Here is a 26,185-nt window from a genome sequence, read left to right as displayed (position 1 = left end):
GCAGCCGGAGGAAGGGGGTCACTCACTCACCACCGCCGCCGCCATCCGCACTGCCATCCTCCTCCTCCCCGCTGCCGTGCACCCTCAGCCCGCCTCCTCCTGCCGCCGCTTCCGCTCTCCGCGGTGCGTAGCGAGGGGGAGGGCGGGGAGGCACCGCCCCATCCCCGCAGCCCCCCGTGGGACCCGCCGCCGCCGCGCAGGTACCGCCGCCGCCGGCAGCCGGGCGGGGGGCGGCCGGGGAGGGGTCATGGGGGAGGTGCTGAGCCCGGCCTGGTCCTTCCGGGTCCCCTTCTTTGCCCCGAGGCGCTGCTCTTCCCCGCGGGATTCGCATGGGAGCGAAGTGTCGGTATCTGCTGAGCGGCGGCGCCGAGCCTGGGCCTGCGCGTACCCCCGGGGCAACTGGGCAGCATCTGGGTGGCTTCCAGATGTGTGCAAAACAGGAGGACACCGGCGTTTCCGTAATGCTGAACAGGGCGCGTTTGGGCAGGTTTCACTCCGGAAATAAACAACAAACAAACAAAACACCAAAACCAAACAATCCAGTCGAAGCCACGTTCAATCAGCTACATTTAAATAGATGCCAAATAATAATCTCTTAAACTGCACTCATTTTTCATTTGATCCTAGGAAGCGAGAGCCAGTGCCAAACTATTCATCGAGTGGGGGTAATTTTTCTTTCTTTTTTTCCACAGCTGCTAGCACGCCCTGGGGACGATGGACCGCCCTGCAGATGCGAGCAGGATCCTGGAAAGCACTGATATTGGGTCACAAAAAGACAGAGTGGTGACTGAGGAGGAATGGCTGCAAAAATGGGAAATGGGTAACACTGGGTTTCATAAGGAACAAGGGCATCCGTACGTGACTTGATGCTTCTGCCTAAGCTGTTTAAAGAAATGTTGTGAGAGGAGGGACTTGACTCATTCAAAAAACTCTTAACAGAAAATGGAGCCTTTACAAAAAAAAAAGGCAAATTATTTTACACAGCTTGAAAGTAAAATAAATATTATTGTGGCCTGCTTTTGTCAAGAAAAGGATTGCATTGAATTTAGAACTTGTGAATCAGATTTTAAACTATAAAGCTTGAATAGAATCATAGAACACTTTGAGTTGGAAGGGACCTTCAAAGCTCATCTAGTCCAACCCCCCTGCCATGAGCAGGGACATCTTCAACTAAATCAGGTTGCTGAGAGCCCTGTCCAGCTTGGTCGTGAATGTCTCCAGGGATGGGGCATCTACCACCTCTCTGGGCAACCCGTGCCAGTGCTTCACCACCCTCAGTATAAAACATTTCTTCCTCATGTGTAGCCTATGTCAACAGTTTGACTAAGAATCTTAAATTTTCTGGTGCAGAAGCTCTGCATTGCCATTTGTAAGTTATGAAACTGGGGCCTAAAACAATATGCAGAGAGCACTGGAGCACTGGAAGACAGGTACCTAAGAGAGCAAACCTGTTATATAGTCCTGCAACCAATGACAGTTACATTTAAGACCTGTGTAAATGATTTGATTGACACAGAAGTTTAATAATCATTATGTTTAAGTTGTCTGTTGTGACCTTTTTAGAGGTGGGTTGGTTTGTTGGTTTACTTGAAAAGACAAATAACAGAACAAAGAAAAATGTGTTCTTTTTTAACAGAAATTAAATTTACTTCCTAAGTAGATGGAAAGTAAATGTTTTTATTTTATGGTTTTTTCCTAATTATATGAACAGGTTGAACTAAGAACCTGTACTCCGTTGAGGAGTTTGCTGTTAGCCGGTGTAGTGTGTAGCATTTGGCTTTCAACGTGTCAGCACAAATGCAGCATTAAGTAAAACATGGCTGTTCTTCTGCAGGCTCTTACAGAAGTACCTGGATGTTCTTTTAAGTGGCAGGAGTGGACTGAGAATATTTTTCCCGCTTTGTGGTAAAGCAGTAGAGATGAAATGGTAAAGCTCAGATTATAACAGCAAAAATCTTACTTGATGTGGGGAGGGGGAAGGGGAATTCCCTGCCTTATGTTGGCCAATGGAAATGTGCCGCATCTCCGCTGGTAGGAAAGCAGCACTGCTGGAGGCTGGAGGGAGGAGGAAGTTTGGTTTCATTTGCTGGTGTTTTGTATAGTAGCATAAATGGGATGGATAAGGACTAACCTGAAAGTCCTCCTGATTGTCCCAGGTTCAGCCTGGGGAATGCTGAATTTGTGACTGAAGCTATGCCTTTGCCACTGCTTCTTTTGATGGCGATGCCAGCTCAAATTGCCTGCAATGGGGCCACTTGTGCCAGAGCATGTTTTCATGGGACCATGTGGCACATCACATTGGGAACTTAAGTGGTTTGGGCTAAATATAACTTCCTCTTTTTTTAAACTGATTTTTTCACTTTTACCTTTTTTCACCTGGATTAGATTTATAATTAGAAGCTGTGTAAGCTGTTGATTGTTTTCTTGGAGGGAAGTTACACAGACCGAAAAGCCCTCGTTGAACTACAGTCCTCAAGGAATCAAATTAGTGCCAGCTCTGCGGTTTTATCACGACGACCGCTTGCCCGGCTGACGGCGAGCTCTGACGCGCTGCTGTGGCGCGGAGCTGCAGCAGCGACGAGGTTACTGCTCCCCCCTGCCAAAGCCGCAGAGGCAGCTGGGCAGGCAGCCGGCCTCAGCCGCTGCGCTTCGGAGCAGAACACGTTTCTGTAAGCTGAAATGGACAGTTTCTCTGTGTAATCGCCTTTTGTTTTCATCGAATTCACAGAAATAAATTATTAAACTAAATAAAGCCTGTAAATCCTCATCAGCTGTATGCTGTGGGGCGCTAATTTAAGCTCCAGTCGCAGGGGTGAGGTGTTCAATGTAACGCGAACACTCCAGAGAGTCAGAGTTAGATATACCAGTACATCCTAAAACCAGGGTTTCCCTAACAAATAGATGCTGCATGGGAGATACACATTTGGTAATGGCCTAGCCTGTGGGTGTCACATAAACTTGGGACCTCTCTGTGCTGTGTGCAGGCTGGCGGACATGGGACACACTGTTGTCGGTGTGGAAGTCAGCGAGCAAGCACTGAAGGAATTTTTTTCAGAACACAGTCTGCCTTATTGCGAGGAGCCAGTGCCAGAGATTTCAGGAGCAAAAAAGCTGCAGGTACGTTTTGTGCGTTGTCAAATGGTCTGGTGTGGTTAACCATGCAATGCAGGCATAGCTGAGCAAACAAGTCATTCTGCTTTTATGTCTCTGTCTTACTGGTAGTCATTCCTCTCTCCTGAAGAGGTCTGAAAGGAAGCTCTGAGTTGTAATTTTGGACTCAGAAGTTCTTCTTTTGAGCTTGTGACTTTGGCCTTCTCTTCTTATGACACTGAAGCACCTGAATGTAAAGTAAATGTATTTTAAGGTTGGACAGTTGCCCACCTTGAGAGATCAGAACCTCTCTGGAGGGGGTCAGGAGAAGTACCTCAGTAAAGAAAATCTAAAAATGTTTCTCAGAGTTTTTCCCTGTTACACCTAAGTGCATATTTTAAAATAGTGTATGTGAATTTTTTAGGATATAAAGTAGCAAATAAAGTAGGATATACACCTCTATGTATATATTTAATGATAGTTTGCTGATAGCTATGGTTTCCTTTTCTTTTTATTGTAGAGTACCTCTGGGAACATTTCTCTGTACTGCTGCAGTATTTATGATTTGTCCAGGTAAGATTGCACAGTGTGATTTAGAATTCTGTATAATCAAACGTATTAATACCGCCATAACACTGTCATATTATTTTGTTTGAATCAGCCATAAAGATTTGGAACAGGTACTCTCAAGAAAATTCTTACTAACTTGTATGAGAAATGCGAATAGCCAATCTCCAACAAAAAAAAAAATCTGTTCTTGACCATTAGATAAAAATTCAAAGTAAATATTCTTAAATGGGCTTCTTGTTCTAAGCTGTCCTGTAAAATTAGATTGGATAGTAGGAAAAAATTCTTCACGGAAAGGGTTGTCAGGCGTTGGAACAGGCTGCCCAGGGAAGCGGTGGAGTTGCCGTCCCTGGAGGGGTTTAAAAGGCATTTCGATCAGATTCTTAGGGACATGGTTTAGTGCTAGAGTTAGGTTATGGTTGGACTTGATGATCCTGAGGGTCTCTTCCAACCAAAATGATTCTATGATTCTATGAAAAGTTTTACAAAACCATGTTTGCTTTTACAGTAAAAACAAATTATCTTTAATATTATTGATGAATTCTATGAAGCCAAACACTAGCACAATTCCTTACTCAGAGTAGCTTAGTAAAAGTAAAGAGAATATACCCAGAGGTGTATTCTTAGACAGCTTTTCCTTTATCTAAGTACTAAATGTATTTTTGCCAAAGTAATGATTAACATATGCATAAGTAAGCTTTACCTTTTGATTGTATGTGTCCCCTGCTTAACATACTTTTCTTGATGGGCTTAAGCTACATTACATCTCTCCACTATATGTGGCTACTTAATATATTGTCAAACACTGACTCTGCAAGTATCTTAACAATCATGTCTAGACTTAACGTCTTCTGAAGGATTTTTAGTGCTAAAACGTCTATATTTCTTAGTTAAAAGACATAACAGAAAACGCAGAATACTTCAACACAGTCCACACTACTGATTCATGAAAAATGTTTCAACCCATTGTGGTCTGTGGCTCCAAGCATCACTTCTCCGATTTTTTGGTGGCTTTGCACCTGACCTTCTGCTCAAGTGTCAGCTGGTGGGGGAATTTAAAAAATTGTTGAGTTGTACAGAGGCTGCAGGAGGACTTAGGACTCTCTACAGCCTCTAGCACAGAAGGCCTTGCCTTGGACGGTAATGCATCTGGCTTATTTATTTGTCCTCAGAAGTGTCTTAGTGGCGTTGGCAACAGGCGTGTTTAAATCTGTCCTAAAATGTCCTCAGACCTAGACGCATGCTGGAGTAGTTGTAGATTGGAGAGCACGCAAGAAAGTGGTGTTGTTTCTGGTTTTGTAATGTGTCTGTCTTGTAGGAAGCTGAAGGTGCCCAGAGCCCTGCACTATAGTTCCCTCCTCTTGTAGTTCTTACTCAGACATGATTTTCACTGAATTATAAGGTTTTGGTGAAGTTTTGTGTGTTTGTTTGCTTTTCTTACAAACAACTCTTGGGAACAAGGGTTTGTTTGATGGCTGTTCAATAAGAAGATGGGCAAGTCTTAAACTTTACCTGGATGGGCTTTTCAGAGCTAGTACATATACAGGTCTAATAGGTAGTTTAGGACACCACAATATGATGCTTGCTATATGATTTTTTTTTTAATCTGCATAAATAGAAAAAAAGTGTTCATTACTAGAGTCCAAATTCTTTTAGACAATAGACCATTGCTAAGACTTCTGCTGGTGTGGCTGACTCCAGTTGGTTTGAAAAATGTATATACGTAACTAGCCCTGCAAAGCAAGTGGCTTGGAACAGATGGGCTGCATATGAACATGGTTTTGTAGATACTGCCTGGTTTCCTTCCCTACCTTGCTCCTGCAGTGTAGCTACTTGCTGTGTAGATCCCTATAAATCCTTGCTGTCTGTTGACAGATTGCCCGGGAATTGCTTAAGCTTCTTGTCAGCATTTTTTGAAAAATTTAGATTCTACATTTTGTAACAGGTAGCATGGTAAAATCTTTAGTTTCTCTCATAGCATGATTCTAATAATACTATGAAATAAACTAAAAATAGGTAATTAATTACATTTTCCATGCATATTACCAGGTCCAGTACATAGTTTGTCATCCACAAAATAAATTGGCAGATATGCGGTCTGGGTGCATGGTTCTATGCTGGGTGCAGTTATGGTGAAAGTATGAACTGCATTTCCTACAGCAGTCAGCAGATACCTGTGAGCAGTGAAATGCACACACTCTTCTAGTTTCTATGTACAGACAATTTGATTAATTACCCAGTAATTATGGAAATTAAACTAATTTCTCGCTTACTGAGGCTGGCCTGCAAACAAATCCTTTTGATCTCCATTAGCCTAGCATTCATTAGAGGAGAACTTAAGTTCTCCTCTAATGTGCTCCTGACCTTTGCCAGAATGAGACATTTCAAGGACTCTTTCTAGTTAACGAGTAACAGGAATAACTGCTCTTTGTGGGAACTCTGGGACATATGTAAAACAGTTATATTACACAACCATTGTACCTCCTCATACAATTACAGCTGCAAAACTTTAAGGAAAAAAATTAAAATTGCATTAACTGGAACTACTAAACGTGTGCAGATAGAGAAATTCACAGCTTTACTGTGTCAGTCCAGTGGGATTTCTTCAGATGTGTGAATTTCTGCTTTACAAGTTAATTTTTATTAGTTTTATTAGTATCCAGACTGTAATCTCTCATGCCTCATACCGTATAAACACATCGCAGGAGATAATGTGGGGCTAAAGTATTGGGTGGTGCTACAGTGAAACGTATACCCGAGAGGAGCACTTTCTATAACACCTTAGCCTCATCCTGACTCTACATCAAGATGAAGGACGGCTGTGTACCCTTTTTGACCTTTTCCTCGTGGCTTGGTTCTCCTCAGAAGGAAGTTGGATGTGCAGATGGACAGGGAGCACCCAGATGCTCAGCAGGTCCTGAGGTCTGAGCAAGCAGGAGACCAGGACTAGGGCAAGGCCACAGCATGAGGCTGCCTGCAGCACGTGATGTCTGTAGGCCCTGATGAAACTGGTGGGGAGTAAAATACATGAAATGCCTACATGGAGCCACCACCACCATTCCAGTTAGAACTGATTAAAGTTAGGAAGAAAACCAAGTACGGAAAACTTCAGGAGCTTGCCTAAGGTCATGCAGCAGACTCAGCTATGTGGAGAGGGGAACAGCCGCCAAGCCTCAGAAGATCAAGCTTGTCACCTGCCCCACTAGACTTTGCTTTGACCCTTGTGCCCGTTGCATGTTTAACTGTCTCTTTAAAGATCTCCATTCATTTAAGAGGCTGGTTATTTAAAATAGATGCTTAGCCTTGGCAAACTTTAAAAGAAGTCAGGGCTTAAAAGTGTTATCAAGTCTCATCACAGTAGGGTGGGAAATACAGGATCAGCTTCTGGATTAGATGCCAGAGACTTAGCAAGGCCATTGCAATTAAATGAGCATCGGGCAGGGAGAAGAAATTGCCATGGTTTAACCGCAGCTGACAAATAAGCACCACACAGCTGCTTGCCCACACGGTACCCAAGTGGGATGGTGGGGACAATCAGAAGGGTAAAAGTGAGAAAGAAATTTGTGGATCGAAACAGTTTAAAAATTAAAAACAATTTTTTTTAAAATTGTGAGAGGGAAAAGAAAAAGGAGGAGAATAAAACCCAAGAAAAGCAAGTGATGCAAATGAAAACAGTTGCACATCCCCAACCAACCGATGCCCAGATAGTCCCCAGGCAGCATCTCCTCCACGAACTTCCCTCCCAGCTTTATATGCTGAGCATGACGTGTTATGGTCTGGAATATCCCTTTGGTCACTTGGGGTCAGCTGTCCCAGCTGTGTCCTCTCCTAATTTTTTGTGGACCTCCAACCTACTCGCTGGTGGTGTGAGGAGCAGAAAAGGCCTTGACTGTGTGTAAGCCCTGCTCGGTGGTAAGCTAAAACATCCTGTATTATCAACACTGTTTTCAGCACAAATCCAAAACACAGCCCCATACTTGCTACTATGAAGAAATGTACTCTACCCCAGCCAAAACCAGTACAAAAGTGAAGAAAGAAGTGGTCAGTTAGACTCTGACACTGTCCTAATAGGCAGAAAGGTATTACACAATTCCATACCATATTATTCTCACTAAGTAAACTTATTTCAGACTTTCTTCAAAACTATGCATTTCACATTATTACTACCTTACTCTCTAAACTCCTGTTTTAATAATTACCAGAAACAAGGTTGTTTCTTCCCCCCTCGAATAACCTCATCTCTAGCATCACTGTGACTGCCCTTACCACCTGTCAATAAAGGCAATTCTCAATAGTCTTGGCCACTTGCAGGTTTTTGGTGGTCACTGAAACCATTTGCCAGGAATAAAAATAATGTCTGTGGCAGTGGTAGCCTGATGTGAGCAGCAGTGTAACTTAGCTTTTCTAACATTAAACAAATTGCAAGCTGAAACTAACTGTCCTGGGCATCTAGCTGGGAACTGAAGTCTGTAAAATTACTAAGAAGTGTGCCGAGTTTGATGATGAAGCAATGAGGCACCTTCCTTAACCTGCATTTTAAATCACGTGTGGGTTTAGAAGGTGGCCAAGAATTGAATGCATGAATGCAGGTTAGTGCTGCCTCAAGGGTCATGGCAGGGTACAATTGCCAAAAATCCCAGCCTTGTTGCCCGAATGTGTTTAAGCTACTTTCCTCCATCCCTGCCTTGTCTCAGCACCCACTAATGAGCTGAGCAATTCCAGCACCTCTTTGCTGTTGCAGCAGGGCCATGTACCAGGGGGTTTCTTAGTTTACAGTTCATATTGTTTTGGATCATGAAAATGCTGGACTCTAACAAAACAGTTAGTGGGGGATCTGCACAGCTAGATGGAGAATACTTGTGATTTCACGGAAATATCTGAATAAAAACGAAGGTGCTTTTTCGTATGTTTATGCCTTTTCCTCATCTCTCTGTAGCTCAATAGTTGGCAAGTTTGATGGGGTTTGGGACAGAGGAGCTCTAGTAGCTGTGAATCCATGCGACAGACAACGGTTAGTAAGTTTGCTTTGTTACTGTCTCGAATGTATGCAGTGACACGTTTTTCCTCCTGCCACTTGTTGATGAGTCCTCTTTCATTTAAAGAAGTAACCTATACAAGTTCTCTACCGCAAGCACCAGCTGCAGTTGCAAAGTGCTGTATTCATGATTTGTGAACTTCCTTCAAGGAAGCCGCCCTGCCTCTTGGTGGGAAAATATGTGGTTTGTTGCAACCCAGCAGAAGCAGAGCTGCAAGTCTCATCTGAATTTTATTATTTCCTTTTTACCCCATCTGCATCTCCTCTCTTTTTTCTTTTGCCCCTTGCTTCTTTATTGCAATTTTTCATTCCTGCCTATAGCCAACCCAAATATATTTTGACCCTAATCCCAGGATTTTTTAATTAGATACATAATCTTGAATTCACACTAGTTTTAAAAGATTGGTACTGTATTTGGTACCGTATTTTAGACTGTGGCAAAGGCATACTACATTTTGCCTGTTACTTTTGAGATGAATATGCAAAAAAAGATAAATGCTTGTTTATGAGGTGCAAATAGTAACCTTTATTTGAGGTGTTTCATATGTAGCATGAAATTAATGTTCCTGAAATTTGAACTAAACTTTGCTTAGTTTCTCTGCAGTTCAGTTCAAGTTGTCTCTGCATAGAAATATGTTACTCTTTCACTGAATATTTTGAATGCTATGCTTGAAGGTTTTCACAGTTCCAAAATAATAAAGTGTAACTTTCTTCTTTTAGTTATGTCAGTTTGATGATCACCCTAATGGAAAAAAATTCTTCTTATCTCCTTGTTACAGTTTCATATGATCCAAACAAACACAAAGGTGAGAACTTTGCACTGTTCACGTTTTGATTTTGCATGCTTTAGTATAAATGGTATATAGATGTGATAGATATGTATCTTCCCCACGTTTTTTGTGAGCATAGCTTTGTCAGCTGAACACACCAATACAACTGTGTGTTAAAAATGTTAGATGTTGAGGCTAAATTGGTTTCTCTCTAGCATTCAGACATGTTAAGGATAAGTGGAGGACAGACATGGTATATTACTGAAGAAATTAAACTGGAAGAGTGGCTATGACAATGAAACTGGAAGAGTGGGTGTTTGGTGTAACATCCTGCCTGGCCCAGAGAGCTTGAAGCACTCCCAAGAACCTTGGCTTCACTCTTATTACCCGATACTTGCAACCCAATGTGCTGCCCATCTTATGCCTCTCTCCCAGCCTCTACCATAGTCTGAATATGTTTGGAAGAGGTGAAGTTCTGTAAAATCATAAATATTTTTTTCCTTTTATAACTTTTATTACATACCTAAGTCTGAGGTATTTTTAAATATTTATTTTTAATTATGAACTCTCAGAAGGAAAATATTTCTTGCTGCTTTTAGGCTCTTCACCATAATTATCCCTGAAAAAATAGGTCTTGTTATCATAAGCAGCAAGAGCTTAGTTCATTGCTCTCCCTCTCACATTATGCAGCTTTTACCTTTAATTATGCCATTGTATTAATAGCATAAAGCAGTTGTAGGCTAGATTCATACAGCGCACAGAGAGTGCTTGTATCCACAGCATGTTGATGACTTCTCACAATGTGGCTACCCTGGCTGCAGTCTGGAGGTGATGCAGCAGCAGCACCTGAAGCTGTTTGGTGGCCCACCAAGGTGCCACAAGCTCTTGGACGTGGTGTCTTCTGGTTCCTGCAGATGATGCTACACACTGGAGCCCGATTGCAGGCCAGGTGCCGTGAGTGATGGCGCTGGCTCTCCTGCTGCAGTGTGAATGTTTGTCTCTGTATCAAAAATAGCGTGATCAGCAGGACAAGGGAAGTGATCCTTCCCCTCTACTCTGCATTGGTGAGGCCACACCTGGAGTACTGTGTTCAGTTCTGGGCCCCTCAGTTCAGGAAAGACATTGAAGTGCTGGAGCGGGTCCAGAGAAGAGCAACAAGACTGGTGAAGGGACTTGAACACAAGACCTATGGGGAGAGGCTGAGGGAGCTGGGGTTGTTTAGTCTGGAGAAGAGGAGGCTTAGAGGTGACCTCATCACCCTCTATAACTACCTGAAGAGAAGTTATAGGCAGGTGGGGATTGGTCTCTTCTCCCAGGCAGTTAGCAATAGGACAAGGGGGCATGGTCTTAAACTCTGCCAGGGGAAATTTAGGCTGGATATTAGAAAGAAATTCTTTACAGAGAGGGTGGTCAGGCATTGGAATGGCCTGCCCAGGGAGGTGGTGGACTCGCCATCCCTGGAGGTTTTTAAACTGAGATCTAGTAAATGGACTTAAGTTGGACCAAGGGTTGGACTTGATGATCTGAGGTCTTTTCCAACCCAGTCAATTCTGTCTCCTTACCATGTCCTCTCTCTGATTAGCCTCACTCATTTTCTTTCAGGCCCACCGTTTTATGTTCCTGAATCTGAAATTAAAAGCTTGTTTCGTAAGTAATATTTCAGCTAACCCTTAGGACTTTTTTCCCAAAACACATAAATGTGTTTGTATGCTTCTACGTCTCCCTGTGACCACTGATAATCATTTGCTTTTTAGATAAGAGGTGCAGTCATGAAAAAATGACTGTAAAAATAAATACCACTTAGCCACAGGGATGTTACTGCCAAGGAAAATTCTCAGTCTTTCAAAAAATATGAAGAAAACCCAAGAGAAAGATACTGTCTCTTTTCTCCCCTCACTATCTTTTCATTCACCCAGGATTCATACTGCATTCAGTGATCCTGTAGCTGCCGTCTTAGTCCCGTTTGACCATTTTGTCTTTCTCTGCGCCTCACCACCAACTGCCTTGCTTATAATGCAAGGCCTTTGCACACTACTTCTACAGTTTCTGCTGTACTTTTGTAGCCAAAGAAGAAAAGTGATGTGCCGTACAAAGGAAATAACAAATGTACAACCCAAATCCATCAAAATAATGAAAGTTGGAATTATGGTGGGAATTTAATTTTAAAAGTTTCTACTGAAATGCTTTGATATTGCACTTACTTCTTCCAAATGTACATCTGTCTGAGACCCCTACAGTGTATGTGCCTGGTGAGTCACTGGCATGGACAGTTGCATCCCAGTGCAAGAGAGATGGATAAGTTTTTCCCAGTGCATTTGTGTCCCTGTGTTTGGGACTGTGAGGCAATCTGTGCATAAAATTTTTTTTTTTCCCTGACAGTTTGCATTTTCCAGTGACTAATCATTCAGTAATTTGTTACTCTTTCCTCATTTTCAGGTGACTGCTGTGAAATTAAGTGTCTTCAAAAAGTTGACGACTTCTCAGAGAAACACAGACAATGGGGACTAGATTATTTTCTGGAGGTGCTATATATACTGAAGTTTGTAGCTTGATTTAAATTAATTAAAATAACTTACCTCGCATGTTGCCTTTATTTTTGTCTCACCTTCTAAAATGAGACATGTTTTGGGGCACTCTTAAAGCACGCTTCAGCATACATAAAAATGCCTGTGCAAAATTTTTGTTGATTTTGCCTACCAAGCCAGCTCTCCTACATAACTGCCTTCACTCTCTTGAGACACACACAGCTTCTCTTCAACTCCATGCACAAACAAGAATGTTAAAAATATATCTTTTTCCTCCACATAAATTAAAATCATCAGAGCTAGAAAAAAAAGAAATGTTCCTCTTCCTTTTTTGATGTTGCCAGTTGATGCTGACTGCCCAGTGCACTGCAGGTCGACCTTGGCAACTGGCAGCCCTGGGAACAATGATGGCTGCCATTCAAATACTGATTCCTGCGACACTGGCCTTGCACCAGACAAAGGAGCTGAGTGCAAGAGGCAGGAAGGTGGTGCAAGTTGCTTCTCTCCAACCCTGTTAATCGTGATTACAGTCAGTTTTGGGCCCCTCACTACAAGAAAGACATTGAGGTACTGAGAGAGTTCAGAGAAGGGGAATGAAGCTGGTGAGGGGTCTGGAGCACAAGTCTGATGAGGAGCAGCTGAGGGAACTGGGGCTGTTCAGCCTGGAGAAAAGGAGGCTGAGGGGAGACCTGATCACTGTCTACAACTGCCTGAAAGGAGGCTGTAGCATGGAGCGTATTGGTCTCTTCTCCCAAGTGGCAAGTGATAGGACGAGAGGAAATGGCCTCAAGATGTGCCAGGGAAAGTGCAGATTGGATATTAGGAAACACTTCATGGAAAGGGTTGTCAGACATTGGAATAGGTTCCCAGGGAGATGGTTTACTGCCAGCTTTTCTGACAGATAAAGACAAAAGGATCTAGTGCAGCAACTTCTTTGCAGTCTCTCGCTCCTGAGCCCCCTTCTTCAACTCTTCTTTCTTCTGGAGACGGGAAGGCAAAGCGTGTCCTGTCCCTGGGAGCCCACACTGTACCTTGCTTGTCCATGGGAAGAGCCAGAACGTGCCATTCCTCTCCAAAGACATTTATGCACAGTGATGAGTGGAGCAGTGGATCATGGAAGCATAAGCTGCAGCAGACATGAGTCAGAATCAGTTCTTTTCTTGTCCATGCTGACAAAATAAAACCAGCAATTCCTTACTTCATAGAAATTCTCCTAAAGTAGTAGCTGCTCCCAATATCTCTCAAGTTTTTAATATCACAGGAGAACAGACGCAGCCAGAAGAACATTTCCTCTAATGACTGCTCTGAACTACACAGGCAAGCACAGGCAGCTCCCAGTGCAATTAAATACACACAGCACCACTTGGTGGTAAAAGCAGAATCACCACTGACATGAAGATTTAACACCAGCCCTCTTTTAGGTTTGCTCCAGTTTTCATTTTTAACCCCTTGAACATGAACTGGGTCTGGTCTGTCCGTCCTCACTTGCCAAATACCATTCCGGTGCCTTCACTACAAGAAAGTGGAGCTACCAAGCAAAAGAAGTCCAAGAGAGCTGAACCTCAAAGCCAGCAGAACCAAAGGCTGCTGAGCACCACACAGATGCATCCACTTTGAGGAGCTTCCAGAATTCTACAGCATTTTATCACATGGTTTCTGGTGATACAGCCTGAAGATATGTTTAAACACATGATCCAGCTTAATATCTGCCTGTACCCCAAAGAAGAGCAACATCAGCTCACAACTGGTGTTTTCTACAGACCTGGGCCATAAACAAACGCACCAGACACAGAAAAACCAAAAGCTTAGAGCAGCTGAAATACAACTATTATTTTTCCATTCCATCAACCAGTTATGAAACTACCTATGGCTTGTGCACTTACAGAACAGAACACAATAACTAACAAAAATAAAGTCTTCGATTTGGAGATCAGTGTGTCTTTACAAAAAGTCATGACTTCAACATACAAACTCAGTATTCTCATTAGCAACACACCTTCCCTGAAGAGGAACTCCTCACCTTGCATCAAATGTCAGCTGCAAGAGTGTGAAAACAAAACAAAACAACCCACACCAAAACCCACCCACACCCCAAAAGCTCTATTTACATTATACATATACATAACATGTCTTCATAGATGATAACTGTTGAATTCATACTTCAGGTCCTTCTCCTCCAGGAACCAGCTATGAAAGATAAACACAGTTTTCTGTTAGTGCCACACATTTGAGTTCTACAGACCCATATGCGACAGTTCTTGTTTTACAACATTTCAGCAGATGGAGATTTCAGGGTTGACCACAAAAGGGGTTTTTATATTCAATATTATCTTACTCTCCCAACAGATGAAGTCAGTTACTGCCAGAGAAGCAGACAAAGAATGCTTAACAAAACAGAAATGAGTTCCCAGAGAACACACATTTTGGCTTTTGTCTTTGTTATTCACTTCAAGGAAACAATTCTGTCTAGAAACGCTACAGTTCATTTCTAAAAGGACAAAGAACATGCTTCCTTTCATGAAGCATTTCTCCAGTCACTCATTCTTCCCCAGACTGGCGCTGGACTGGGAAGGTGGTTTCCTCTTGTCAACTTCTAGTGCTATGCACAGTCCTACAAGTAACAGAGCCTGAACCCTTCTACAGGCAGCAGGGAGCCAGGCAGCATTGCACTTTCCTGTGAAGAAAGAACAGACCAATAGAAAAAGAAATACAAAAGGAAAAACACGGGTAAGAGACAAAAAGGAGAGCCACTCCTTTAACTGACATCTTCTGAATAACTAGCTGAACACTTCTAGAGACAAACAGCTGAGCTGCCCTTGGGACTGACGTAAGAAAAAGACTAAAGCACAGGTTTCCATGTGGGAAAACGTGTCCTCAAAAGACACAAGATCTAATACAGAAACATGCTGATGTCTTGCCGAAAATTTGCACTCTTATGAATCACCAGCTTCTGCTTCAAGGACAGCACACCACCAGCTTCACTGGATGGGAGTAACTTTTCCCCATACAAGAAGCCACAACATGCACCATCCCTTAAGGATGAAGGACAATAAGCAGAGCAGAAAGAGGTTTCAACTTTAAGTCAAGATGGCACTTGCTCAGACACACAGTGACGAGGTGCAAGGTGGACAAGACAGCAAAATGGAGATTATTCCTTCCTCATTCACACACAACTGCCTTAGACTCAAGTCAGTCTTACTCGTCCCACAAAATCAGGAATGCCCTCCTTCAGGAATCTCAGAGTTTGCAGCCATCTATGCAGACAAGCAAAAAACTACTGTGGGTCTGTTTTTCTGCTACTTAGGAAGTTGCAGAATTCAGCTTAGGGATGGATAATCACAAGATTTAACTACTGTTTCAGAACTGATCTACATACATCAGCACATGATAAACTAGATATTGGAATGCTTCTGAATTGGTATAATCCAACAGACGTCCAGGTTTTCTTTTCGGAGTACATCAAGGTACAACTCTCTGGGCATCACATGTTGTCATAATTGCCAAATGACTTAATGAGCTCATAAACATCCAAACTGCTGCAAATACAACTATACATGCGATAATGGATGAAATGCAGATGTATCCCATCCTACACCGCTATGCAGGCAAAGACTCATGAACTGTAGGAGCCGGCCTACAGACTGGGCAACAAAGCCAGCGGTTCCCTTGCACACCTGAAGACCAGAAAAGCATCCATCGAAACAAAGTTACGGCTACGCTCTCTTCATGGGTTTTTTGTTTGTTTTACTTCTAACCGTAACATGTACCAAGTAAGGCAATAAGATCACTTTTCCAGCACCACTTACACATCGATATGCCCTGAAGCTACCTCAAAGTAGCTTATGGAACAGACCTGTCTGGAAAGCTCAGCTTTAAGTAGCTGAACTAAATTACCGATTGCTTTACACGCAGGGAAAAAAAATGCATGTAGCATTTGAACAATGAGGACTTACCATTGTTATGTTATTTCCGTTGAGCAAAATCTGGTCTAACTTTGTGATTCTTCTGCCCTCAGGTGGAATCTCACTGAAATAGTATCAGAAAAAGGAAGTAAGAACAAATAACCAGGGACAATGACTGCAGTCGCGATTACAGAACTGACATAAATCTCTGTACTAAGACGATATTTGCTGGAACTAAATACATTAGCCACACTGCACTGTAATCTTGATCAACTGGCCACATGGGTCAGGAAAGCTACCTGGCAAGCAAAAAGATCCACTGCACTCTTCTGCTCAGCACATCAAGATTTGCCCTCTGAGTCGCGGCAATTTCTTGAATATCACCAAGATTCAAAACAGGTTTCAAAGAGCAACATGGCATGACCAAATAATAAATACTTCTCTTTAAGTCCACTCATTTGTTTAATCTTTGCCTAGACCTTCAGGAAATGGAAAACCAAACTCACTACGGAGAAGTTCAACACAACAACCCACGCCAAATCAAGGCTAGCAGGTAGGAACCCGATGACAAGGATCAGTCACGCAACTGCTACCCTATGACAGGGCTGCCCCGAACAGACCACCCCCAAGGATTCAGTCCAAGGCAGAAACTACTCAGCTGGCAAACATTCCAAAAAAACAAGCACGTTTTGCTTACACACCTTACAGCAAGTTTTCCCTCAGGAAACACAAAATGAAAGAGCAACAACAAGCAGAAATAATACTCACAAGCCTGTAACATCTTCGACGGGATTTTCCCGCACCGGCCGACACCGCCGGACCCGGCGGGCACAGCCGCTCCCCCCGCTCCAGCTGCCCGCCAAGCGGCGGCGCCGAGCGCGCCACCCACGCGTGCCCGCAAGCGGCCTCGTCCTCCCCGCCCGCCCGCCCGCCGGGCCCAGGCCGGGCCCCAGCGCAGCCCCGCCCGGGCACCGGGAGAGCGCGGAAGCGTCGCGGCGCCGCTTACCGAGCGGCAGCAGCAGCTGAGAGGGGCTGCTGCTCGCCTTGGCCGCCATGCTGGACACAGACCCGAGCAATCGCTACCGCCTCCCGCAAAGACCGAGCCAGCAGCCCCGACGAGCGGATGGCAGAGCCGTCGCTCCTCGGCCCCGCCCCGTGTGCCGGTAAACGCGGGAACGAGCACTGTCTCTTCAAACACCTTTTGCATTCTTCATCCTACAGCACTAAAGAAATAGCAGAATCCCTTAGCACAGGATAATTGTGCAATACAAGTGCCAGGTTTGTCGTGCTGGTAAAAGATATTGTCAAAAGATGTGCGGCTGTCGGTCTTTCCTCAAGACAAAAGGCAAACGAGCTGGTTCCATCCGAGGCGAGGCAAACCCAATGCAAGCACTGACAGCACTGCAGAGCAAAATGGCCCCGCGACGGGGCCCTCGTGGCCCTGCGGGCCGCCATGCCGGCCACCGCAGCGTTCGCTGGGGACGCCGCGAGCCTCTGTTGTGGCAGTTGGAGCACAGCCGTGCCAGCCGCGCCAGCGCTCGGAGAGAAGAGGCCGCAGCGAGCAGAAGAGAGAAGAGGAGGCTCACGGACCCCCCGGCCCATGGCTCCGCCGCCCAAGAAACGGCGGCAGCCTGTCGCGAGCACCAGCACCGCCCACAGGCGAGAGGAGGAGCCGATGGAGGTTGACCCACCCCGGGAGGAGGAGGAGCAGCCCATGGACATCGACCCGCCTCGGGAGGAGGCGGAGCCGATGGACGTGGACCCGCCTCAGGCAGGGCTGCTGGGGCACAAGAGCAGCATGGGCGGGCAGCCCCCGGTGCCGTGGTGCCCGAAGCGCCGCAGGACGGCCGGGGGCTCTCCCAGAGCCCCCAAGCAGGCGCCTGGGCACAAGCGGCGCCGCCCCCGCAGCCGCCACTAGCCGCCTCCGGGGCATGGGACGGGATGGGATGGGCCGGGCCGGAGCAGCAGCCGCTCTGGAGCCGCAGGTGAGCCCGGCTTCCCAGCCCGCATCCCCGGCCCTCATGCCGGGGCATCTCCTCTGCCCTGGGGCCTGGGGAAGAGGCGAGGAGAGTCGCTGCCATCTTCTGGTCGGCAGCCCCAGAGCACCGGGAGGAGTCCTCAGGAGCCACCACAGACGGCCAGGACACCCAAGGGCAGCGCTGGAGCTGGAGCTTGCCTTCAAGGGAAAAGGTTTGCACATTGCACAAATAAGTCAGACTTTTTCTCCTTCTCCCTGTAGACGTGTATACAGACTCTAGAGTTAATAGAAATGTGTAGATATAGAAAATAAAAAACAGATATGTGCGTGCGTGTGTGTGTGTGTGTGTGTGCACAGAAGCCCACTGGAGACCGCCAGAGACCGTCGGGGACCGAAGGACGCCGCTGGAGGACATCGTCGGAGACCAAAGGACAGCGTGGGATCTGCACCTTGCCTTCAAAAGAGGAAAAGTTTGGAGACAAAACCTTACGAGGTATGCTTTGTATTCAGAGCCTGGTCTTTTGGAACCCTTCTCTTACTCCTCTGATTGGCTGAGATTCAAGGGTCTCGTTTACTTCTGTGTTCTCTGCTCCTCCTCTCCTTCCCCTCTTGCTGTTTTCCTCCGTCATCTCTGTTGTGTCCTCTTGTTACGTGCAGTAAGTTTCATCTCTGGCATTTTGTTTTCTCTGCCCAGGTTTGCTCAGGAATTCTTGACAGGACAGTTGGAAGCAGGATTTTCCAAAGTGTCCTTGCCCCCAAGGTCCGTCAGGTGAGAGGCCTTTGGGCACTCTCCCAAGTCCAGGAGATGGCTCCAGCGCAAGGTAGGACAGGCTAGGCTAGGATAGGATAGGCTAGGGCTTGGGCAGGTCCTGGGAGGCGTGAGCAGCCTGTGGGACAAGGAGCCAGGTCTGGCTCACATGCTCAGGGAACAGCCGATCGCCAGCACTGGGGTCAGGAAGGAATTTTTTCCCCCGGGGCAGATTGGCACTGGTCCCCGGGGGTTTTTTTGCCTTCCTCTGCAGCATTGAGCATGACCACTTTGCAGAGCTCCTCTGGGCCCTTTTGGCTCGGATCCTGCCTGCTGCTCAAGCACCAGGAAGATGGCCTCTCGTGCCCTGCAGCTGGGGGGAGGAAGGCTTTTTTTTTCCCCCAGGTGGGACAGCAAGCGTCTCCGGGGGTTTTTTGCCTTCCTCTGCAGCGCTGAGCACGGCCCCTTGCCACGGCTTCTTTGGGCCATTTGGGCTGGGTGCCTGCTGCTCCACGAGCTGGCCCTAAACTTAGCTAGAACAGCACACCCAAACCAGCATAGAACAACTCACCTAAAGCAACCTACAACAGCAAGCAACTAACCGACCTTCAAGAACCTAAAATAAAATAAAAAGAAACACTTTGTATCCATTGTGTTTTGTGTCCTTGAAAGTGTTTTTTAGGGAAAAGAGGAGGGAGGGGGGAGAGAGAGGGAGGGAGAGGGAGGGAGGGGGAGGGAGGGAGGGGGAGGGAGGGGGAGGGAGGGAGAGAGAGGGAGGGAGGGGGAGGGAGGGAGAGGGAGGGAGAGAGAGGGAGGGAGAGAGAGGGAGGGAGGGAGAGAGAGGGAGGGGGAGGGAGGGGGAGGGAGAGGGAGGGAGAGGGAGGGAGGGAGAGAGAGGGGGGAGGGAGGGAGAGAGAGGGGGGGAGGGAGAGAGAGGGGGGGAGGGAGAGAGAGGGGGGGAGGGAGAGAGAGGGGGGGAGGGAGAGAGAGGGGGGGAGGGAGAGAGAGGGGGGGAGGGAGAGAGAGGGGGGAGGGAGAGAGAGGGGGGAGGGAGAGAGAGGGGGGAGGGAGAGAGAGGGGGGAGGGAGAGAGAGGGGGGAGGGAGAGAGAGGGGGGAGGGAGGGAGAGAGGGGGAGGGACGGGGGGGAGAGAGTGAGAGGGAGGGAGAGGGGGGAGAGAGTGAGTGGGAGGGAGGGGGGGGAGAGAGTGAGTGGGAGGGAGAGAGTGGGGGGGGGAGAGAGTGAGAGGGAGGGAGAGAGTGGGGGGGGAGACAGTGGGAGGGAGGAAGGGGGGGGGAGAGAGTGGGAGGGAGGGGGGGAGAGAGTGGGAGGGAGGGGGGGGAGAGAGTGGGAGGGAGGGGGGGGAGAGAGTGAGAGGGAGGGAGGGGGGGGAGAGAGTGAGAGGGAGGGAGGGGGGGGAGAGAGTGAGAGGGAGGGAGGGGTGGGAGAGAGTGAGAGGCGGGGGGGGAGGGAGGGAGGGGGGAGAGAGTGAGGGGGGGGGAGGGAGGGAGGGGGGAGAGAGTGAGGGGGGGGGAGGGAGGGAGGGGGGAGAGAGTGAGGGGGGGGGAGAGAGTGAGGGGGGGGGAGAGAGGGAGGGAGGGGGGAGAGAGTGAGGGGGGGGGAGAGAGGGAGGGAGGGGGGAGAGAGTGGGGGGGGGGAGAGAGGGAGGGGGAGGGAGGGAGGGGGGAGAGAGGGAGGGAGGGGGAGTGAGGAGGGATAGGATGGGGAGGGAGGGACAGCGGGGAGCGCGGGAGAGACAGGGGAAGGGGGTGGGGGGAAGAGGGGGGCAGAAGGGGTGAGAGACAGGGGATGGGGGGGAGGGGAGATGATAGAGGGAGCTACCATTTCAAGGGTTAACTAAACATATCATGGGTGCCTACTAAGAAACTACCACTTTAAGGCTTAGGCACACAAGAAGTGCTTAGTTTAGAGCTTTATGTAGACTTATGCTAAGAAAAACAGAACCCCCTCGAATGCCAAGATAAGAAGTTTTACTGCACCCAGCTGTAAACTTGAGGAGACGAGATAACAAAGATTTAGAGCAAAAGGGGGCGCCAGCCTGGTTTCAATCGACTTGGCAGCTTGGGTCCCAGTCAATTCAACATAATGAGCCAAAGGTAAAAAGTTCACTGTGACCAAGCTGAAGGAGCCTTCATTCAAAGACCCCTCCTCAAGACCACCAGATGGCACTGCGCAGGCGCAACAGGGAGCTGTCTAGGAGGAGACTTTGCAAATTATGACCTGGGACTCATTTTAATAAGAAGCGGGGAAAGGTTATGAATAAGTATAGGCGTTCCTGGGGTCACTATGAATACCTAACACCTTGCTGTATTTAAACACACCTCGTAGTGTTAGAAGGTGCGCATGAATGGTGGAACGATCCCCCTTGCGCCCGATATCAGATAAACACACCCGCTTTATAACCTTGCACGTTGTAAAGTTTTATGACTTTCTAGGTTGTAAAGTTGTTTCCACGTATCAATTTTGGCCACCACGAAGGCACAAGCTCTGCCCGGCTGTGCGGACCGCCTGAGAGAAACGGACCTCCCAGACGTGTCCCGAACCTTTTATTTCAGAGGGGCTCCGTTCCACTCCGGCTGGTCACCGCGGGGGCAGACGACGACTTTTTGAATTAAGCGGATAAGGTATGCTGCTGTTTTACTGTAACGTGGGCCTGTAACATGGGGGGCCAGCAACTGGCGACGGAAGCCTCCGCATGGCCAGATTCCCCATATTGCTGTAAATGGGCACCTACCTAAGGGGGCTACTGACTTGACTCCACCAGAAGGGGGTCAGCCGCTAGCCATCTTGGGGGTAGATCGAGTAACCCTGAGTGAGCCTTCTGTTGCCTCCCGGTCACGGGAGCCAGGATGGACCCGCTAATGACTGCATGGAAGTGGGAGAAGGGTAAACAGACTCTCCGCTCGTGGGTTCGAGTCCCCCCATGGCAACTGAAGCTTTGTAACAGAACCAACCTAAGCCACCCAACCTCAAATCATCTAAACAACCTCAACCAAACCACCTACACCAACCTCAAACAAAATACTGAAAACAACCTCAATGAAAACAACTTCACATACCCCACCTAAAACAACCAAGGGGAAAACAACTTCAACCAAATATCACCTCCATCAAGCTACCTAAACCCACCAGCCTTCACCAACCCAGCCTCCCACAACCACCCTCAAAGAAGAACCTGCCTCAAACAAACCACCTCCAACCACCTCAACAACCTCAACCAAGCTACCAAAACCAAAAACCTCCCTCCACCAAAACAGCCCCTGCTTGGAAGGGCTCCAGCCCGGCTGCAACATCCGCAGCTGCCACTCGGCACCTCTCCCTGCGGGCAACACAAGCGCCTGGCAGGGACCAAAGCGCTCCTCGTGCATCCCTGCCCAAGAAGCACGGCAGCAAAACAAGCTGCGGAAGGCAAACAGTCTGCTCGTCATCGCTACGTGTCACGTAGCTCTGGAAAACATCCCACGGTACCACACCCGTCATCATCATCTTCTCCTTCTTCTTCTTCTTTTGGGCATGGTCAGTCCCGCGCCTCATTCTCAAGGTTCTCCCTCTTACGAACCAGGGAAAGCTTGGCCTCTATTCCTGCTGCTGCTCTCTGCAGCTCTCAAAATCACTCTCTTTATGCCTCAGGAAAGGGTTTGTGTCCAGCTGGATTGAGTCCCTGGTCTTCCTTGCTGTGGGACCCAGCGGGCTTTTTATGTGGGGCAGAGAGGAGATGGCTACTAGGGTGGCCTCGAGGCTGCAGGGCTGGTTTCTGCCTGAGAGAAGAGAAACAGCAGGAGGTTTGTTCTGGGGAGCCGAGCGGCGGAGGAGGCCTCAGGGACACCCAGCAGCTGTGCCCAGTGAATGCACACCAAGGGCAGGGACAGCCTCCTGGGCCTCTTCAGCTCAGGGACTGATTTGGGGCCAGCACCCCAAAGGCTTCCTCCATAGGGTGCTGGGCGGATTGGGGGCGGGCGGGGCTGCACACGTGGGGCTCTGTCACCCCCACGTCACAATGCCAGCACCCGGCAACGCAGAGCTCACAATGCCCTGGGCAGGATCAAAGGGAGCAGCCGGGTCCCGCGTCCACTGCCAGAGCTGGCCCGGGGGCAGCCCCTACACATCCCGGAGGAAGCACTTGAGGAGCTGGTGGCATCACAGGGCAGGGGCTGAGGGAGGAAGAGCTTGCGTGAGGCTGCTGGAGGTTCTCCACTGTAAGACAATCTGCTGCCAGGGCCACCTTCAAACCTCAGCTCATGGATGGAAATCCTTTTCAGCTGGGTAGCAGTGGCAAGACCAAGGGAATTTCTTCTTGAGGAGCACTGCAGAGCTCTTCAAGGACGATATCAAGGATGAAAGCCAAAGCAGGAAAAGAGCTATCAAGTCCAAGGAAAGATACGGTAAACAGCACAAAACCATGCAGGACTTCTTCCCGAGCAGACAGCGTCACCATAAATGACAGCATAGCAGCACGTCACTTGCTGCATTGGGAAGGAATGGCACACGGACTGCCAGGGCCACCTTCCAAGCTTATCTGATGGCTGGAAATCCTTTTCAGCTGGATAGCAGTGGCAAGACCAAGGGAATTCCTTCGGGAGGAGCACTGCAGAGCTCACCATCTTCATCCCCTGTGGAGCCAGGCTCAGGAGCCGTAAGAACTAGGATGTAAAGGGGTTGCAAGGGGTTGCAGTGCTTTGGGACAACCACTGGTGTCCCACCAGGCACAGGAAGCATTCTAGTCCCCGCCAAGGTCCATCAGGTCAGGGGCATTTGAGCACTCTCGGGAGTCCCGGAGATGACTCCAGCTCAAGGGAGGACAGGACAGGACAGGACAGGACAGGACAGGATAGGGCTGGGGCAGGTCGTGGGAGGCGTGAGCAGCCTGTGGGACAAGGAGCCAGGTCTGGCTCACATGCTCAGGGAACAGCCGATCGCCAGCACTGGGGTCAGGAAGGAATTTTTTCCCCCGGGGCAGATTGGCACTGGTCCCCGGGGGTTTTTTGCCTTCCTCTGCAGCATTGAGCATGACCACTTTGCAGAGCTCCTCTGGGCCCTTTTGGCTCGGATCCTGCCTGCTGCTCAAGCACCAGGAAGATGGCCTCTCGTGCCCTGCAGCTGGGGGGAGGAAGGCTTTTTTTTTCCCCCAGGTGGGACGGCAAGTGTCTCCGGGGGTTTTTTGCCTTCCTCTGCAGCGCTGAGCACGGCCCCTTGCCACGGCTTCTTTGGGCCATTTGGGCTGGGTGCCTGCTGCTCCACGAGCTGGCCCTAAACTTAGCTAGAACAGCCTGCCCAAACCAGCATAGAACAGCTCACCTAAACCAACCTTAAAGAAGCTAAACCAATCTGCCTTAAAAAACTTCAATCAGCCACCAACAACCTAAACGGAACCTTAAACAATCTACAACAAATTACCTAAACCAAACAAAATAAACCAACCTAAACACCCTAAAACAAACCTATCTAAACCAAATGATCTAAAAAAATCCTACCTAAAACAATCTAAAACTACATAAACCGGCATTTCTCAACCAACCTTAAGCAACCTAGAACCAAACAAGCTAAACAAACTGAAACCAACCAATCTTAACCTAAAATAACCATTAAACAATCTCAAACAACTTAAAACCAATCTAATAAAGGATAAAACCACCTAAAGCGACCGATCTAAACCAACCTCAAAAATACGAAACCAAATGACATAACCACACCAAAATGACCTAAAGCAAACAACCCAAAGCTAAATAGAACCACTGAAACCAGCCTACGACGACCAAGCTAAAAACCAATCTAGATCAACTCAACTTCAACAACAAAGCTAAAACACCCTAAAAAACCTCAACAACAAAAACCCAACCACCAGCCACCCTACCCCAGGCAGTGTCTCACTTGGATGTGCCTGCAGTCTTGGAAGCCTGACTACCCCAGGTTCTCCTCCTAACGGACCCTGAGCTTGTTTGGAGGTCCTCAAGCACGGCGCAGCTACCGTATACCCTTGACCTAGCAATGGTTCGCCTCTAGCGGGGAACGTCGTCCTCTTTGAGCAAGGCGGGGAAACACGTGGAGCAGGGAAGGAGGAAGGGGACGTCTGCCGAGACAGCAGAAACAGCCCAATCGAGCCTGGTGATTAGTGGGGGGACACATGTCCCAGCGAGACTGCACTCACATCCAAAGCATCCAGACACAACCGAAAACCAACTAAACACAATGTACATCTAACCAAACCACCTAAAGCACCCTCAACAACCAATCTAAGCCACCCCAGCCTGAAGGAACCCATCTTCAAAACATGCGCCGTGCATAACACTGCCCTAAACAACCTACCAGGAAATAACTAAACCAACCTAAACCAAACAACCTGAACCAACCTTAACAGAAACCCTTCAAGCGACCTAAACAATGTAAACCAAACCTGCCTAAACCAACCTACCTAAAAACACAGACACTCACCAACCCACCTAAACTGCTTACTGAAAAGAAACAACCTCAAATAACCAACCAACCCACCCCCAACTTAAAATCATCTAAACAAACCTCAACCAAACTACAGAAAACAGCCTCAATGAAAACAGCTTCAGATAGGCCACCTACAACAACCGACGGAAGACAACTTCAACCAAAAATCACCTGCATCAAGCAACCTGAACCCACCAGCCTTCAACAACCAGCCTCTCACAGCCACCCTCAAAGAACCTGCCTCAAACCAACCTCAAACGACCGCAACAAACTGAACCAAGCTACTAAAACCAGAAACCTAAACCAAACTAACACAACCAGTGCTAAAGAATCCTCAGAAAACAGCACCAACCAAAGAACCCAGCAAAACCGAGAAAAAGAAACCTCCTCAGCTAAACCACACAGAGCAGCGCTAAGAAAATCACATCAAACAACCTGAACCCACCCACCTAAACTAACCAACCCAAACCAAGCTAAACCATCAAACCGGAAACAAGCAGCTAAGACCGCCAACCTAAACCAAACTTAACAAACCTTAACCTAAAACAACCAGCCTTCAGTGACCTACGAACACACAACCTACCAACAACGTCATACAGCGTCAAACAACCACCTTCGAACAACCAGTCTCAAAAAGCCCACCAAAACCAACTCATAGAAACTGACCTACACCAACCAAACGAAACAAACTTAAAAAACCCCAACAAAACCAGAACAACAGCAACAAGAGAAACAACACCACCACCACCAAAACAAAAAAAAACAAACAAGGTAGAAAGAAACAGGCAAAACCCAAACAAGTTACAGACAAAGAAGGCAGATGTAGGGAACAGGATGCAGAGATGTTGCATGGGGACCCAGTGCTTTGGAGCAGCCACTGGTGTCCTGTCAGGAACAGGAAGGATTCGCAGCTGCCACTCGGCAGCTCTCCCTGCGGGCAACACCAGCGCCTGGCCGGGACCAGAGCGCTTCTCGTGCATCCCTGCCCAAGAAGCACAGCAGCAAAACAAGCTGTGGAAGGCAAAACACCTGCTTGTCATCGCTACATGTGATGCTTTGGAAAAGATCCCACAGTACCACATACCTCTTCTTTTGTGCATGGTCAGTCCCGCGCC

The 26,185-nt window shown here is 47.7% G+C and overlaps 2 protein-coding genes across 5 annotated transcripts in view; one reads left to right on the top strand and one right to left on the bottom strand.

Annotated features, from left to right (window-relative positions):
* KDM1B (lysine demethylase 1B) overlaps nucleotides 1–174 on the bottom strand; it is a 28,503-nt gene extending 28,329 nt beyond the window's left edge. The window contains exon 1 of one of the 3 annotated variants that reach the window (XM_071804615.1): nucleotides 31–174. Coding sequence is in view for 1 of the 3 variants with exons in the window: in XM_071804616.1 (XP_071660717.1) it covers nucleotides 27–57 (31 nt within the window). In the remaining 2 variants the exon portion in view is untranslated. Of the gene's footprint in view, nucleotides 1–26 lie in introns of all 3 variants that reach the window. The other 2 variants (XM_065830074.2, XM_071804616.1) reach the window with 2 other exon arrangements.
* On the top strand, nucleotides 92–12,044 carry TPMT (thiopurine S-methyltransferase). Of its 2 annotated transcripts, none has more exons than XM_065830076.2 (9): nucleotides 92–200; nucleotides 693–820; nucleotides 1,835–1,927; nucleotides 2,985–3,117; nucleotides 3,611–3,663; nucleotides 8,594–8,668; nucleotides 9,413–9,498; nucleotides 11,065–11,109; nucleotides 11,899–12,044. In XM_065830076.2, the coding sequence occupies exons 2-9, from the start codon at nucleotides 798–800 to the stop codon at nucleotides 12,012–12,014; spliced, it is 624 nt and encodes a 207-aa protein (XP_065686148.1). In that variant the 5' UTR covers nucleotides 92–200; nucleotides 693–797; the 3' UTR covers nucleotides 12,015–12,044. The 2 variants fall into 2 exon arrangements, with proteins under 2 accessions (XP_065686148.1, XP_065686147.1); XM_065830075.2 differs by having other exon boundaries at nucleotides 693–854.
* Nucleotides 12,045–26,185: the final 14,141 nt, after the last annotated feature.

Source organism: Patagioenas fasciata, chromosome 2 (genome assembly GCF_037038585.1).
Source record: "Patagioenas fasciata isolate bPatFas1 chromosome 2, bPatFas1.hap1, whole genome shotgun sequence".
Taxonomy (NCBI): Eukaryota; Metazoa; Chordata; class Aves; order Columbiformes; family Columbidae; genus Patagioenas; species Patagioenas fasciata.
This window is presented reverse-complemented; position numbering and strand designations above follow the sequence as displayed.

Coding starts and splice junctions, on each gene's coding strand:
- TPMT (XM_065830075.2), top strand. CDS start 715: ATGGACCGCCCTGCAGATGCGAGCAGGATCCTGGAAAGCACTGATATT. Junction 855..1,834: donor CATAAGGAACAAGGGCATCC/GTACGTGACTTG, acceptor GTTCTTCTGCAG/GCTCTTACAGAAGTACCTGG. Junction 9,499..11,064: donor TGATCCAAACAAACACAAAG/GTGAGAACTTTG, acceptor ATTTTCTTTCAG/GCCCACCGTTTTATGTTCCT.